Source organism: Canis lupus, chromosome 32, assembly GCF_048164855.1.
Source record: "Canis lupus baileyi chromosome 32, mCanLup2.hap1, whole genome shotgun sequence".
NCBI classification, from domain to species: Eukaryota; Metazoa; Chordata; class Mammalia; order Carnivora; family Canidae; genus Canis; species Canis lupus.
In genome coordinates, this window is record NC_132869.1 from 40,104,243 (window position 1) to 40,121,321 (window position 17,079).

Consider the following 17,079-nt stretch of genomic DNA (forward strand, 5'->3'; position numbering starts at 1 on the left):
CGGTGCCCCATGCTGGGAAAAGTCCCCTCACACGTGTCAGGAGAGAGACACACTGGGTCCTCGGGGAAACTCTTAGGCAGCCAGCATAAACATGCAGAGAGCGTGTTAGCATGACGAGGAGGTCAGGATGAGCAGATTTTTTGGAGGAGGGTGGTGATGAAGGAGGGAGGGAGGGAGGCCATTTGAAGGGCAGGTGCGACAGGCAAAGGAGACCACGTGCCTGCCCACACCACACACGTGGGCAGGCACACAGGAGAGCCTCCCTCCTTGCCTTCCTCCCTCCCAACGGTAAAACTGGGATCTTCCACCAATCCTGCCTGCTCCCTCCGTGTCTAGGCTCCTGCTCAGTATTCTCGAGACAGAGCTGCTGCCCAGCCCTATGCCCTCCCAGAGAAGCTACTGGCTCCCTGGGGGCTGGACTGGGGGTGGGGGTTGGGGGTTGAGGGTGGGGAGGGGGGGTCCTCCCTGCCTATGCCCTGGACCTGGCATTTTAGACTCCTCCCCCTCGCCCCCCAGGCCAGAACTCCACATCCCACAACCTTCCAGAGCCAGGCTGGGCCCACAGCTCTTGCCTCCGAGGGCATAGCCCCCCATCCTCACCACCCCCTCTTCTGGCCCAACCTCCCCGACTTGGGGTCTCCCCCACCCCCCCTTTAATAGATGACTTGCTCTCTTCCTCCCACCCGCCTCTGGCCACTAGGGCTCTATTTTTAACCCACCTCAAACTCTCTGACTCAGAATCACAGGGCTCCCAGGTAGCTGCTCCCTCAGCTGCCTGAGGCTGCCTCCAGAACAGATTCAGAGCCAAGGGCATCTAGTGCTTCGTTTATGGGTGAGATAGCTGGGATTCTGGTGTATTTTTATTTTTTAAGTTTTCTATGTGACTTAAGGAAGAAAATTTGGTTTGGGTTTTGGTTTTGAAGCCCCAAGAAGACCCGTTACTGCTGTCTCTTTGCTCAGTCTCTCCCTCTCCTGGGCCGAGGGCCTAGCCTTTAGCATACAGTGAGGGCTAGCTCTCGGCTATTCCCCAAGCAGAGGTGAGCTGAGGGCTGTAACCCATGGAATCTTCCTCCTTCTGTGATCTTTCAATCATCCAGCACATTGCTTTGCACACACATCACTTGGGGATTTTACTAAAGCACAGACGGGGATTTACTAGGTGTGGGGTGAGGGCTGACATGTGCATTGCTAATAGGCTCCCTAGTGACAGTGAGGCTGCTGGTCCCCAGACCTCACTCGCAGTAGCCAGGCTGTAGCAGACAGTAGGGAGTTTAGGCATTGTAGTGTTTAAATACCTGGCTGTGTGGCCTCGGACAGATTCCTTAACCTCCCTGAGCCCGTTTTCTCATGCGTAAAACGAGAACATGAATCCCACCTCACAGGATTCTGGGAGAATTCAATGAGATATTTATAATGTGCTACACCAGGTAAATACTCAGTGTATGCTGGCTGTTATCATCACCATTGTTATTCTTGTGACCATGAAGACGCAGCTCCTGGCCTGAGGGCTATGGGGACACTGACGTGGGTGCCAGTCTCACCATGAGGAGCTTGCAGTCTTAGGGAGGCACAGACCCACCCCCACAGGGCAGCTGATGGGCCAGACCAATTCCAAGGGCAGATGAGCCACAAGCTGGTGGGGGCGGGTAGTGAGGGGACTGTCTGGCTCTGCTGTGTGGGCTGGGGATAGCTGGAGGGGAACTTCAGCCAGCCTTGAGAATGTGGCCGGAAAGGAACAGGGAGCAGCAGGGCCCATGCTACCAGCAGAAGGAATCCAGGCCAGGGGCCAAGAGCCATGGGTTCTAGCTCCCTCTCCCTCCCCCAACTTGCTGTGTGCCCCGAACAAGTCCCTGCCTCTCCTAATCCTTCTCTCAGTTTCCCCCTTGATAAGGGAGGATGGAGCTGGACGATCTCTAAAGAACACCAATTCCATGAATCTCTGCAGTGCAGAGGCTAAAGAGGCCAACCAAGGGCAGCTGGCCAGATGGAAAGCTCGCCAAGAGAAGAGTACAAACCTTAGAGAACTCTGGCATCCTGTCCCTCCACTCGAGACTGGTCTGTAGAGAAGACGGGGGCATCCTGAAAGCCAGACCGCGTAGCTGGGACTCTTCCCTCTTCCGGGGCCGTGGGAGACCACAAAGGTTGCAGAGGAAGAGAGTTCCTCCGGGGAAGGGATTGTGACTGCACCTTCTCGACGGTGCAACAGAGCAGGGGCCCGACCGTAAGGAAAACCGAGATATCAGCCCATTGCTTCTCTGAAGGGCTGAGACTTTAAGCCTGTGCACGCAGATACACTAATGTGAGAGTGAGTGCGTGCACACACATACACCCCAACGTGTACGGCGGGGGTCATCTGCCCTATAGCGCCCCCAGATGCCAGAATGCTGTGTTCCCTCAGGCTGGTGGCCTAGCCTCTCTGAGCTGCACCCAGCTGGGCGGCCAGACCATCTGGGGAAAAATTGGGAGGGGACTAGCAGCTGGAGCTCTTCCCCGCCCAGCTTCCAGGAAACAAAGGCTCAAGCTCTGGCTGTCCCCACTCAGGAGACTGGAACAAAAATAGCATACCGCTGAGGAGCAGCACGTGAGCACAACCCCAGGGGAACTCAGGTAGGAGAGCTCACCTGCTCCTGAAGGAGGGGGCACCGGGGTGAAGGGGGAACCAGATGGACTCAGCGCAGAAGTGGTGCTCTAGTGACTATGAGCCTCGGGAGGACTGGGACGCGGTGGGCGGGCTGCCCGCAGAAGGGAGCTAAGTACCGGCTCTGAGAGGGTCTATGTGGCCCCTTCTTGCTGAGATGGGGGTTCCCTGGAGGTGCCTGGGCTCTTGACAACACGAGCCAGATGGGACTCTGCTGCCTTCCGTCTAGGAAAACACAGTCTGACAAGGACGCTGCCGAGCAAGGGCCATGGTCCCTGGGGTCCCGCCAGCCCAGAGTTTTCTGATTCTGATCGCTAACAGAAGAAAGGTAACGACTCCCTGGAGAGGGGCCTGTCACAAATGAGGTTGGACGGCGGGCTAGGGAGCAGCGGGCTAGGGAGCCAGCAATTCACCCCCAGGCGGGGGCCCAGGGCCAAGGGCCTGGGCAGGCTGGTGTGGGTGGAGCTGCAGACCGTGCAGGGGCCTTACAAGTGCCCCGCTCCCTGGCTCCTCCAGTGACAGAAGCAGAATCATCTGGGTGCTCCCCCAAATCATACCCACCCTGGGGCCGCACGCCGGGAGGCCCAGGCATCCGGGGTTGCACAAAGCTCCCAGGCGACCCGGGCCTGCCAATTTCAGCTTGGGGTCTTGCTAGAACCCCATCCCTCTCTGGAAGCATTTTCAATGAGGAAAGCAAGGCGCAGGGAGGGGAGGCCTCGGCTCAGTCCTCACTGCTGGATGGGGCGAGAGAGCATCCACTGGCCTCTTACTCACCACGGGCCCCCTCGGCTCTGTCCCCAGAAGCTGTGAAGCAACACAGCGGGATGATGACTCCTCAGAGCCTCTGGGACAGGATGAACAGCTTGCCGCATTTCCTTCCCCTGCCAATTCCAAAGCCCATGGTGCTGCCAGTCACAGCTGTCTAGGCTGACCTGCACTCCCCATGGAGCCTCCCATCTGAACTCTCCCCAGGCCAGGTCTGAGCTCCCAGGAGGGGACAACCATCCCCCAGGAGACATAACTGGGAGGAGAAGGGGGCGGGGTCCTTTGCCCAGCGAACAACAAAAAAAACCCGACATCCACTCCCACAGGAGCCACGACCTACTGGGGGTGCTCAGCAGACCACAGAGACGCCGCACAACCTGCTGGGGAGCCTCCGCCCCATTCCCCAGCACAGAGGGCTGGCCCTCTGTAGAGAGGCCCGTGTGTCGGGGACTCCCGCTGCCCCAGGAGCACAGGCGTCGCACAGCTCCAGGATCCTGCCTGGATAGGCCTCTGTGGAGTCTCCAGAAAGAGGGAGGGAGGTGCTCATCAGCTCTACTCATCAACAGCGCTGTCCCTGCCCTGCTGGCTCAATTTGTACTAATGGGGTCAGGATTACAGGTTCAATACCTATTTGGGCAATTAGCTTTGCTCTCTTCTCAGTCTCAGACTGAGCCCTGACCCTGGACACTGAGACAGGAAAGGACCTTGCTGAGGTCATACAGAGGAACAGGAGAAGGGTCAGGAGAGCACACTGAGTTACAAGCTAAGCAAGCTCAGGATGAGAGAACCCGGGCTCCAGGGTGGGCCAGCCCCGATGCTGCACAGAGAGGCCCCAGCTGCAGAGTCTCCCCCGCCAGCCCGTGTTGCTTCTAAAAGATGCCGATGGCACTGCTGAGGCCTGAGGGCTGGAGGGTCTTTCCTGTCCCTGCAGAAGGAACAAGCGCCCTGTGTCCTCTGACAGACTCTAGGTGGGAGAAGCTGGCTTTGGTGATGAGTGGCTGAGGACTCACGTTAATCATTGACAGGGGCTGCTCCAGCCTACATCAGGGAACTGCAGGGTAATTACTTCTGGGCTCCAGGCCACACACTCAGTGACATTAATGCGGCGGCAACAGCTGCCTTCCAGGCGTAGTATAGCAAAAGAAGGGGGTCATCTCAGAGGTTGTGCAGCTGGGGCTGAGGCCAGAGCCAGGAGAGCGCCCTGGGCCACAAGGACCTGGGGTGAGAGGCTAGGGAGATATGCACACACGTGCCAATATACGAGTACATGTACTCAGACAGCATCAGGGTCGAGCCCCAGGGCAGTGGGGTCACAGTCCTCAGGGGTGAAGCACAGAGCTTAATAAGAACAGGTCCAAAGCGGCAGCTGTTGAGTAACCTGCCCGTAGTGCCCACCAACACCCACCCCAGCCCCTTAGCTCCATCTCCCAGAAACCTGCTTCCAAGAAAGTGTGCAGAATGGTTCTCTCTTTCCTTCAAATCCAGCTCAGATCTGCTTCCTCCAGGAAGCCTTCCCTGACCACTAATCCACACTGATCTACCCCAAGAGGAGCTGAAATCCTATTGTCTTCTTTGCCAGGTGGTAGTGACCCTCGTCCTCTATGATGGGTGACAAGAGTCTTGGAATAGAGCATCTGGTCTCTGCAGGAGCATGACCCACCCCCCCACCCCTGACGCTTGTCCCTCCCCACGCCCAGAAGACGGTGTATTAGCCAGCCCCATGTTACGTATTAATTTCTGAAAGCCTTGTTCACGCAGACATAACACGTCCACCCACACGGATAAATGCTTAGACAGACACAAAATCATCAGCAGCCAATTATCAGGCCCCCGCAGCTGCCGTGAGCCGACCTGGAGGCCCCGCTGCAGGCTCAGCAGTTTGTGGAGTGGGGAGTGCGGCGGGGCGCAGGGAGTCCCTCCGTCAAGCCAGCACACATCCCTGCCCAGCCCTGGGCACCGCTGTGCAGGAGCCCTGAGCTGGCTGCCCGGCTGGGAAGACACACACCAGCCCCAAACAATGGGAGAGCCGAGTGGGGCGGGGAGCCGTCACGTGTGAGATTTGGTGGCTCCGGCGGCGGCGGCAGTGGCACTGTTGTTTATTTATAATTTGTGCTTTACCTCCCAGAGAGGACCAGAGGCAGCTGGCTCAGATGCTAAGAGGTGTAGGAGCTCGGGGAGCTTAAAGGGAGGGCATCCTAAAGGGGAGGGTGCAGGGCGGGGTGGGCCAGGTGCTCACCTTGCCCCCAGCCCTGGTGCCTCAGGGAGGCACTGGGGTTGCTTCCGAGGCTTTGTCCAAGGACTCGGGTCCTGACCTCTGACCCAGGCCTTATCTTGGTCTCAGGCTGAACCCTGATCCTGGTCACAGTGTGGGCCCAGACCGTGGCCTCAGATAAAGATCTGACCTTGATCACACTCCGACCCCAGACGCACGGTCCTAAATCAGGACTCCACTTCCTCACATCCCTGAAGGATGTACTAGATAGACCATGTGACCACCTAGTTCTCTGGTGGAGAGAACCCAGAGTCCACTGGCTACCTGTCCCCTTCCTCTAGGATCCCTACTCACCCCTGTTGAAGAACAGATGCCTCAACGGCATCTGGATGCGGTTCCAAAATCCCAGAGGCTTCCACACCAGTCAGCATCCTGATCCTGCATCCCCGGGAGTAGAGCAGCCCCAGAGTCGGGGGGTTAGGGCAAGCATGGCTCAGCCTCCAGATGCTGCATCCCCCGATATGGAAAGACTCCCTTCTCACGGATAAGCTTAAGTTCAGAAGGGACTCTGAAAATATCTATCACCTCAAAATTCAGGCATGGAGCCGGGACAACCAGAAACAGCTCCAGTGACCGGGCACTGCGTGGCGCCCGCAGAGACCAGACGCTGCATTCCAAGACCCTTGTTACCCATCATAGAGGACGGTACCCACCCGGCAAAGAAGACAATAGGATTTCAGCTCCTCTTAGGGTAGATCAGTGGGGTAGGTAGTTTAGCATCTGCCTTTGGCTCAGGCTATGATGGAGTCCCATGGCAGGCTCTGTGCTCAGCGAGGGGTCTGCTGCTCCCTCTCCCTCTGCCCCTCCTCATGTGCTCTCTCTCTCTCTTCACTTTCCCTCTCAAATAAATAATCTTAAAAAAAAAAAAAAAAAAAGCCCCAGTGACAAGACCATTCAGGACCTCTGGTTGGGGTCTCTGCAGCCAGATGTTACATAAGCCACTGGGTTCTGGTTTCACCTCTGACACAGACTCATTCTGTGACTTTGGGCCAGTGGCTTCCCCTCTCTGACCCTCTGGTCCCCTTGTAGAAACGAAGGCTTTAGGCCAGGAGCTCGCTAAGGCCCGTCCAGATCTGGTGGTAAATCTCCCCTGCCAGCTCAGCCCCATCCCTCCACAGCCCCACCATACCGGTAACATGTGGGCAAACATCACCGGCAATGTTTGCATTCTCAGGAGAATGTCTTCTTGAACTACTTTTGTAATTTAGCTTTGTAAAGCTAACAGAAAAGAAGAAGGAGGAGACAAAGCGGGAGAGAGGAAGGAAGAGGGATAGAGAGAGTCCTAGAGACCAGGTTCAAATTGCAGTTCTGGTACTCGAGAGCTGCATGATTTAGGATAGATCTTTTTTTTTTCCTCCCATCAGAGACTCAGTTTCTTTATCTGTAAACTGGGGACAATAGAACCTATCATTCAGGCCACCGTGAAAAGTAAATAAAACATGAGATACAACGCTTCTAGCCGCTTGGTACATAGTATAGACGGTTCATAAGGGGGCGGTTACCGATCTGTGAATCATCCTGGCTTCAGTCTTTGCTGGTTTGATTCTGGGGTTGTCAACTCAAACCTACAGGCGTCAGGCTGATAAATGTGCAAGAATGACACGGCTTCGTATAGGACCTGAGGGACAGTGGGCAACCAGAGAGCAGAGGCCTCTAGTGTGCCCCTGCTGCCTGCTGTGGTGTGGGAACGTGGGGCCAAGGCTGCCAGAGTTTCCAATTTTTTAGGAGAAGCCCGAAAGCCAAATTCTTATGTTACATCTTTCCATTTTAAAACAGTGTCTCAGATTTGTTATGACACACTGTGCTGCCCAAACAGAACACATCTGGGTGCTGTATTTGGTCCATGGGATGCTGCTTAGCAACTTCTGGTCTATGTACTGCTGTCTCATCTTGAGCACCCTTGGTGACGGGGAGCTCACCATCTTTTTGTGCTACTTCTGCCTCAATTCTGGGCAGGTGCTGATGATTGAGAGTGTCTGTGAGTGGCCTCCTAGGCTTTGGAATCACAGATTTCCAGGGCCCTGGCAATGCTTTCTCAGTAAAGCCCGGCTGGCAGAGAACATCCTCTCCAAAGCCAAGGCAATGCCCCTGCCCTCCCCAAGGCCCGCTCTGGCTGGGAAATGTGGATTCTTCAATATCCCCTGGGCCCAAGCAGGACCGCCTGGCCAGCCTTAGTGGCCCTTCTATTAATTAGCAACTGGCAGTAGCAGCTTTGTAAGAGTCCTTGAGCCAAGGGGTGTATATGTTGGAGCCCGCTGCCTCCTCGGTTATATGCCAAGCCCTCCTTCCTGCCGGGGGCAGCTGAGACCTCGCCTTCTGCTCTGGGCAAACTCCCCCATGATGGCCAGTGTTGTGACAAGGGGCCGCTCGGGCTGCTATGGCACCATCAGCTCTGTCATCTGTGTGTAGACAGTGCCTTCCAGGGTGGGAGGGGGGCTGAGGGGGGGACAGGCAAGTCCAGCCCACTGAGGGGGGCTGCTAGGCATGGTGTGGGGCGGTGGAAGGGGCATTAGGGTTCAGACAACCCCCCCAACACAACCTCAAGGTGCCAGGGCAGCTGCTTTTACTGGATGTCTCTTCCCCTTCCCAGGCAGCCACTGTCAAGGCCACCTCACACCCACTCTCCTGCCCTGACATGTCTGGACTCCCTCACTGACATCTGTTCCTTCCCAGAAACCTCACTGCGGCACAGCGGTCCCCGCACTCCCTCTGCCCCTGCTCCTCCAGCTGGGCCCACCCCTCTGGCCCTTCGAGTCGGAGAGAAGCTGCCCAAGCCATGGGACAGGGTGGATTCCTGAGGGCCCTCTGGCTATCTGGCCTCCTCTTGCTCATCCCACACCATCAGTCAGCATCCAGGAACAGCCGGGTCCAAGCCGCAGTGCGGGAGGGGAGGAAGGCTGTGAGGTCAACCCCCCTAAGCGTGCAGCTGACCTCTATCACTAAGGGTTGCTCGACCCGGGTCACAGAATTCGCCCCGCTGTGCTCGGTGCTAGAGGCCCACAGGGGAAGCCGGGGTCTCTGCCCTCCGGGAGCCCGGGCTGAGTGGAGAACACACACATGATGTGAATGAACCCCAGTCCCCCAAGCGCAACAGCATCAGCATCACCTGGGCACTTACCAGGAATGCAGAATCTCAGGCCCCACCCCTACCTCGGACCTAATGAGTCAGAATCTGTAGTTGCACAAGGTCCCCAGGAGAGCCGGATGCCCTGACCACGTGAGAAGCCCTGCGTAGAACAAACCGGGAGCTCCAGCCAGATGCCCCGAGGCGGTCAGGTGGGACCACGGATGGGGGTGGCTGTGTGGCCCCAGGGGGCATCCCGGAAGACCCAGGGGCCCCTGAAGCAGGGGGGAGGAGGACAGCTGGCCCAGCGGACAGACAAGCACACAGCCCAGCCCTGCATGAGGCAGGCCACCCGCAGCCCACAGCCTCCCAGCTCGCGGCAGCTAAGAGAACGAACAGGGCCAGGGCAGGGCAGGAGGGCAGCCCCCAGCTGGGTCAGGCGCGGTCGTACAGATAACTGAAGCCTTACAAGGGGGAGGACCCGGGGCCCAGGCCTCCCCAGCCGGCGACACAAGGGGCCTGGCCCCGCGGGGCTTCCACACACCCCACATCCCGGTGGCACCTGGGCCCTGAGCTGGGTCTTGGCAGGTGGAGCACGTCCTCGGCGGAGAGCCCGGCTGCCCACCGTGCCAGCTGACAGCAGCGCCCAGGCAGCTCACCTTGGAATTCCCCTCTGCACCAAGGCGCCCTTCCCCCGCCCGGTGCCGCAAGGCAAGGCCCGCAGCTCCTTTCAGCCTCGTCCTACTACAGCACAGAGTGAGCACCCCTGTTGCTGGGGGCAGCAGCGTTCCTGTGCGCAGCCTCCAGGAGCCCCCCAGCCCCCACCCCCAGAGCCGGGCTGCTCCCTCCTTCCTCCTCACCCCCTCCTGTGCATGCACTCCGGCCTGGTTGAAGAAGCAGAGAGAGCTGGAGAGAGCTGGGTGTGGGGCGGAGGAAATGGAAAAGTAACTAGTCCTCAGAGTCCCTCCTTTAGCATCTAACTCGGCCTCAGGGTACAGAGGGCCCCGGGGAGGGCTAGCTCTAAGGGGCTGGCACCTGCGCCTGCCAGGCCAGGACTCTTTTCTGGATTGGTCTAGATAGAGCGGGGTTCGCAACCTAGGTGGTCTCCAATTTAGGAAGTCCACAGACCCCAGAAAATTGAGCGTCGTGTTGATTCTGTATATACGAGCATCTTTCTCAATAGAGACTCTATGGTTTCCTGCAGGTTCTCACTTAGGTCCAGGACCCAGGTTTGGAACCGCTGGCCTGAGACAAGGACAGAGGCCCATCTGGTCCCTCCAGGACAAAGGGAAGGAGGCAGTGCCAGTGGGGGCCGCATGGAGCCCAGCAGCATCACTGGTCTCTGACGGTGCATGGGAGCGTTCACCTCCACAGGGCGACCACAGTTGTATGGGTCTGATGTGGGCAACAGGATTCCCATTCTCCTTGGTGGGGAAACTGAGGCTCAGACAAAGCTCCTAACCCAAGCAAGGCCCCATAGCAGATAGGGCTGGGCCAGTGATGTGAGGTGGGCCATGGCACTGCCTGGGGCCAGGGACCAGCACAGGAAGTCATTGAGTTTTAGGTCACCCTTGGGATTTATCAGGCCACTAGTCCAGTTTCCATGATTTCAGAGTCTAGCTGTTTCTGTCCCAAGGAAAGGACCCTGGAGGGCAGTTCTTCCCTTCCCTTCCTCACAGCTTCAGAAGGCTCAGGCTAGGACAGGGAGGGGCAGAGGGATGAGAAGGGCCAAGCTTCTGTTGGCCTCTATTTTCAAGGCCAAGCTAGAGTTTGGGGCACAGGAGTAGCTCCATAACTGACATCCCACATAGGGACTTCCTTACCGGCCTTCATGTCCACTCACACAGCTCCAAGACACCTGCTCAGACAGATACCTGGGCATACACACACCCAGGAAGACCCTGAGCCTGACACTTGAAAGCCTGACAAGCTCCTGGGAACAAAAACAAGTACATTTCACTCGGGTCCCCACTCCTTTCCTATCCTTTTGGAAAAAACAATATGTTTTATTTGTTCCAAGCCAAGCCAAGCTCAGCTCCCAGGACATGGCTTCACGTGGAAGGAAGGACCCATCCAGAACCCAAGAGCTCCAGCCTTGGGCAGGAGCCCGGGAAGGAATGTCCTGAGGGGCTGTGTGTCTTGGCTTCTTCCTTTACTAACCTTAAATATAAGTCTCAAAAGGGAACTGGAAAGTTGGGTGGGGGGGGAGGGGAGAGGTGGAGGCGGGGAGGCGGGGGTAGGGGTGGGGGGGAGGCCAGACAAGTCTGTAGAGCCTGGAGGAGCCATGCAATAGCTGGGGAGGAGGCAGCCAAGAAGCTTCTTATTAGACATGGGTCAGGTTCTGCAGGTCCCTCAGAGCATAGTCCACTCCAGCCCTCGAAAAAGGCACCCAACCTTCCTCCCCTAGGAACGGGAGATGCCAGATGCAGCCCATGACAGTGAGCCCTGAACTCCAAACCGCAAACTCAATCTATCATGGTTTGCTGGCGATTCTTTATTAAACCAATTCTGCTGGATCAATGCTTCCTGCCCGTCAAAATGATGAATAAATCCTCAACTGGTCTGAGCAGTGCTTGCAGAAGCTCTTATGAAGGCTGAGCTGGGCAGTGGGGACTGGCTCCATGCAGAGGCCCATGGCCAGTGGCTGAAACTCAAGGGACTGAGGGTTGGGGCGATGCCAGGTTGAGTGGTGGGTTTCCTTAGCTTACTTAGAAGACTCAGCCAGGCCCTTGCCTCTTTGACCTTGTGCACAGGAGACCAGCTGCCCTGGCTTAGAGGTATGACCACTGCCCCTCCAGACACACACCCTTGGGTCTTTCTTCTTGGATTTCTTCTCTTACACTCCACCCAGCCCCAGAGAGCTACAAGGCTGCGCATTCAGACGTGTGCTTCCAGCTACCTGTCCCTGCTGCTTGTCGCTACAAACACAGATTCAAAGGCCAGTCTGACCCTTATCCTGTTGCCCATTTATCAATCCGGCTGTGTTCACCCCTCCCTATCCCCACCACCACCACCACCCTCCGCCACGTCCCGGGCAGCCTGCAGTTAGTGAGAGAGTCTGCAACGGGGGAGACTGCAGACAGACATGCCAAGACGGTCAGAGGAAGATCAGGAAGGCAGAAAGGTTCCCATGGATGCAGTCGACCCAGCCCTAACCCTCCACCATCCAGGGTAAGGGGGTGTACTGGGAAGGCAAGGCCCAGTTCCCAGAAGGTGCTCCATCAAAGCCTGCGGTCTGTGGAGGCCAGGCATGCCTGGGGTTGCACCCCCTCACATCCCACGCAATGGGGCTGGCGAGGAGAACCCTGACCAGAGGCTCTCAGACAATGGGGAGATGAGCAAGGGAAGGGAGGGCACAGCCCACCTGCTACCACCTGCAGGGCATTCAAAGGGAGGAGGACAAGCCCAGGACACCCAGAGGGTGCGGGAGATCCAACTCCTGCCCACTCCTCCCTGGCTCAGGCTGGGAGCCTGAAGTCCTAGCACTGACCAGAGGGGAGGCCACACTTCAGGAAACTGGCTGGCCCCGGGAACCAGCCACAGTTCCCAATGGGAGTGTCTCACATCTGCTCACACACCTTGAAGACTATGCTCATCTGTTTAGCCTGTGGCCTCCCACACTTCTCATTCAGGGAATGGGAACCCTAGATATTAGGGCTACAAAGAGCAGTCCCTCAAAACAAGAAAATGCGGGGGGGGGGGGAGGGCGGGGGGCTCTGTTCACCACTATTTTAAGCCATCGAGTGTTGCCTGACTGGTCACTCCCAGCACGAGAAATCTCTCTCATTGGATGGAAAATGGCTTTGCTCTCATTACAAACCTAGCTTCCCTGGAGTTTGCAAAGAGGGCTCTGGGTTGGTAAAATGTTCATTTATACTGGCAGGCAAGCAGGGTAGGCAGGGAAGGGAGCTAAATAGGGGGCAGGGCTGAGAGAGAGAATGAATCAGACCCAGCTTTAAAGGGTGAACGTTTTGAAGACCCTCACTTCAGTCCTGTGTGTCAGGAAAATTCAGAGGGGAGGACAGGGGAATCCCAAGATTTTGACTGGGAGACGGGGCGGGGGCGGGGGGGGCTCTCTTATTTCAACTTCAGAAGCAATCCGCCATTGCCAACAGAAAACAATCTCCTGTTTTGCAGATACCCCCTGTGGGCCCCCCAGTGGCATCTGACTCAGGTGATGGGGGAGGGGACAGGGTCCCTCTCCCCGACTGGCAGTCACACCGTTTGTTTGGGGACCCATGACTGACCCATGAGAGTCCTAGTAGCTACTGAAGCTCGGGCCTCTGGGGTGAAGATGGGGCACTGCATGAACCTGGGGGGTCACAGGACAGCTGCTCATCAGTTGGGACACCAGGCGTCTTCCCTGACCTGTATGAGCAAGGTCATCCTGTCCTGCCAGTCCAGATGCCAGGTGCCCCGGGTGCCTGGCCCAGCGCTCGCCATGAAGGTCTGGACCCAGGGGTAAGGTGGGCATGGAGGGCTCTAATCCGGGACCTGAGGCTCCAGCGCCCCCAGTCCTCCAGGGGCCCAGCTCTCCCTCCCAGCTGCAGCTTCCGGGGGCACCAGAAGGAGACAACTAACCCTTGGGGTCAGTGCCCGGGGAGCTGGCACCTGTGTCTTCCTTCCCTCGTGGCCCTGGCTCTTCAGGCTGGATGACCTGCCACTGCGCCTAGGATGCCCAGCCCGGGGAGGCGGGATGTGCGCCTTACAGCGGCAGAGCTTTGGTCCTGGCTGCCTGCAGGGCTAGGCCAGGCGCCCAACACCCTTCCAGCCTGCCTCGGCTGTGGCCCAGACCCCAGGAGGGAGGGGACTGGAGCCCCGAACACGGAGGAAAAGTTGCCAGCGCGGCGCAGGAGGCGGCCTGGGGGTGTCCTGCTGCCTGGAGGCGCCCCACTGGTCTCGGAGCTCCCCGCGCGAGGCAGGAAAGTTAACTCCGGCGGAGAGGCCGCCCGGGGACCCCGCACCCCAGCCCCCGCACCCCCCGCCGCGGGATCGCCCCGGGCCCCTTACCTGAAGTCGCTGTAGGGGTGGATGATCCAAAAGCCGGCCGACTTGACCCTCTCCTGCTCGCGCTCCACCGCCTTCTGGCTGCCGAACATCCTCAGGGAGAATTTGTTGACTCCGGGCTGGAGCATCGCCCCGAACTGGCGCTGCATGAAGCCGGCCTGGCCCAGGCGCGCCTCGGCCTCCGGGAGGATCTGGTCTCCGGCCGCGCCTCCCTCCACTTTGATGGCCGAGTCCGCCGAGCGCGGCTCGCAGGAGGCGGGCGGCGGCGGCGGCTGGGGCGGCGGCGGGGCCGCGGGCTGGGCGGGGGCGCCGGGGCGCTCGGGCTCGGCCGCCAGGCCCGGGGGCGTCCTGTCCTCGCCGGGGGACGCGTCGCCCTCGGAGATGAGCCGCCGCTCCTCGGCGGAGCCGCGCGGGTGCCCGTGGCCGCCGCCCCCCGCGCCCCCCGCGCCCCCCGCGCCCCCCGCGGCCCCCGCGCCCCCCGCGCCGCCGCCCCGGCTGCCCAGCGAGGCCAGGCTCCCGCGGAAGCGCCTGCAGTCGCCGTTGCTGCTGGCCTTGCCCGCGCCGTCCGCCGCCGAGGGCGAGGGCGAGGGCGAGGGCGAGGGCGAGGGCGAGGGCGAGGGCAGCGGCCGCAGCCGGATGCTCCTGCGGCTGGGGTCCCGGCGGCCGCCGGCGCCGTCCTCCTCGGCGTCCTCCTCCTCGTCCATGATCCACGCCTTGGCCCCCACCTGCTGCGGGAGGCTGTAGAGCCGCTTGCGCATGGACGGCGGCAGCTTGTCCATGGCGCGCGGGGCCGGCGCCCGGCCGCGGAGGGGGCGCGCGGGCTCAGGCGCCCATGCCCGGGCGGGCGCGGGGCGGCGGGGCGGCTCCCGGCCGGGCTCCGGGCCCCCGCGCTCCGCCGCTGCCCCCCGCCCGCGTCCGGGGGCGCGGCGCGCGGCCCGGCTCCAGGCGCCCCGCCCCCGCGGGGAACAATGGGCGCAGCGGCCGCGGCGCCGGGGCAGCCGCTTGGAGAGCCGCTCCGGGGCGCAGGGCGCACGGCCCGCGCGCCTCCCCGCCGTGCGCCCCCCGGGCCCGCGCGCTGTCAGGCCGTCCCGCCGCCGCGGCCCTGCTGCCGGCCGCCCGCGAGCTCGCCTCGCCTGCCCTGGCCGAGCGCGGCCGGCCGGTCCCGGGGCCCCCTCCGCAGCCGCGCGGAGCGCCGCGGCCCGCCGGGCTTACATCAGCGGCCGCCCTCCCCGGAGCGCCCTCCGGCAGCGCTGGGCTCCCGCGCCCCGGAATATTCATGAAGCCGCCGCAGCTCGCGGGTTGCCATAGGAGCGGCTCCCGCGGCCGGGCCTGCCTACCTGGGCTTCTTAAAGGAGCAGCGGCGCGCGGGCCGGGCCGGGCGGGGGGCGGGGGCCGGGGGCGGGCCCTGCGGGGGCGCGGGGGCGCGCGGGGGGCCCTCGCCGGACCCCGCGGGCGGCGCCGCGGGGCGTCCCGCGCCCTGCACCTCCAGCACCTTTCCTTGGCCGCGGCTGGGCGCGCGCCCCAAGTCTGGGATCAGGGCTTGGGCTGCCGGCTCCCACCCCAAGGAGCCTGGGCGGGGGGAAGGGGCGGGGGACGGGGTTTCCCGAGCTCTCCCCCAGCTCCGGGCGCGCCTTTCCCGCGGCGGCTTAGCTGCCCGGCCGAGTCCCCGACCCACCTCTGGGGAGGCTGGCGGGCCGCCTGGGTGCGCAGCCCCGGCCCTTTCCGCCAGGCGCCCGGAGAGGGGGTTTCCAGGAATCGCGCTGCCTCTGGGCAGCTCCCGGGGTTTCCCTGCGGCACGGTCGAGGGGCGAACCCCGCGCCGGCCTGGCCCCCCGCGGAGCCCGGCAACGAGGGAAAACTCCGGGAGGCGCCGGGCGCGCGGGTGAGACCCAGCCCTTCGAGGTAAGACTTCCAGGAAATGCGCCCACAGCGGCCGCGGGGTCCGGTCCCCGCGCGCACCCCTCCGCGGCGGTGCAGGTGGGGGGTCCTGAGCCGCGCGGGGCTGCAGCGGGGAGCAGGAGGGCGGGCTGGGGCGGGCTGGGGCTAGCCGCCCTCCTGCAGCCTGGGTTCCCATCCAAACTGTGACCCCCCCGTGTGACCCAGGCGAGAGGAGTTCCCGCCCCACCCGAGCCTCCTAACCCCAAGCAGCTGCACAGTCCCCTCCCCCTCGAGTCCGCTCCCCACCCCCACCCACAGGCCAGCGGGCCATCCAGCTGTGTGTCCTCCTCCCCCTGCGGACAGTCTCTGGGTCTATGGACAAATCCCACCAGGCCCCCCCGGAAATACGGCTCTTGTCCCCTTCGCGCCCCAGGACAGCCTGACACCTCCCCTCCGCACAGGCGGGGCACAGGCGGGGCACAGGTGGGGCACAGGCGGGGTGGCCAGATGCCTTCTCCTAGGCCTGGGGGCCCCTAAGATGGCTCAGGGGTTATTACTCAGATCCCGTGGGGGCCAATACCCCGGGACCAGCTCAAAAATGGAGATGGGATGCTAGAAGGAAGGCGTTGGCCAGGGAGGGCTGGAGTTTGGGTTACTGCAGAAGTGGATCCTCAGCCAAGGCTGACAGGAGGGATGCAAAAAGGTCCCCTGGCCCTGCCATCTGAGGAATAACACCGAGTTGTTCTTCCAAGGATTTCTCACTCTTATTCTTAGCCCACTTGGGACCATCTCTCCCCCACCCCGTTCAGAGCAGAAATTTTGGTAGCCAGGTATGAGGAGGCAGCCTGGCAGGGGCTTTTCTGCTCTACCCACTGGACCACAGGGCCTCCCATGGGAGGGGGAGGGAAGGACTAGGGTGATGACATCACCACATTTCTACTTTTGAGCAGCTCTGAGCTGACAGTTCTCTGCACAGATGCTGGGAGGCCTAATCCTTGAATGTCCTTGGGTCTCCTTGAGGAGTGTTCTTAACCGGCTGGGAGCCCCGCCTGCCCTGATGTGCCAGCCTTACGGAGAAGACCTCCATTTAACTCACTTCTTTGGGCTTCTGTATACAGCCAGGAGCTAGCCTGCCCTACCCCGGCTTCAGGAAGTCAACCCAAATGCTGGGTCCCAACGACCTGTAGTGGCAAGGGCATCCTCTCCTCTAGGTACCCTTCCCGGCCACCCAAATCTTGGCCGTGTCCCACCTTTTAGCCCTCGTGGCCCCGTGAGCTCTCAGCAACCCGAGCACCGATTACACAGTGCAGCCTGTGTCCCCTTCGGGACTGAGCTCCTCGAAGGACAGATTCGACTCATATCAGGGAGCTCAGCGCCAAAACAAGGAGGGACAGAGAGCAGATGGATAGATGTCAACTAAGCATGAGCGACCCTGGAAGTTAGCTAGTGCCATTGA

General features: G+C 60.7%; 1 protein-coding gene across 1 annotated transcript in view; it reads right to left on the minus strand.

Moving 5' to 3' along the window:
- HCN4 (hyperpolarization activated cyclic nucleotide gated potassium channel 4) overlaps positions 1-14,581 on the minus strand; it is a 44,061-nt gene extending 29,480 nt beyond the window's left edge. Inside the window, exon 1 of the mRNA XM_072808494.1 lies at positions 13,750-14,581. Coding sequence (XP_072664595.1) covers positions 13,750-14,525 — 776 coding nt within the window. The 5' untranslated portion in view covers positions 14,526-14,581. The remainder of the gene's footprint in view (positions 1-13,749) is intronic.
- Positions 14,582-17,079: the final 2,498 nt, after the last annotated feature.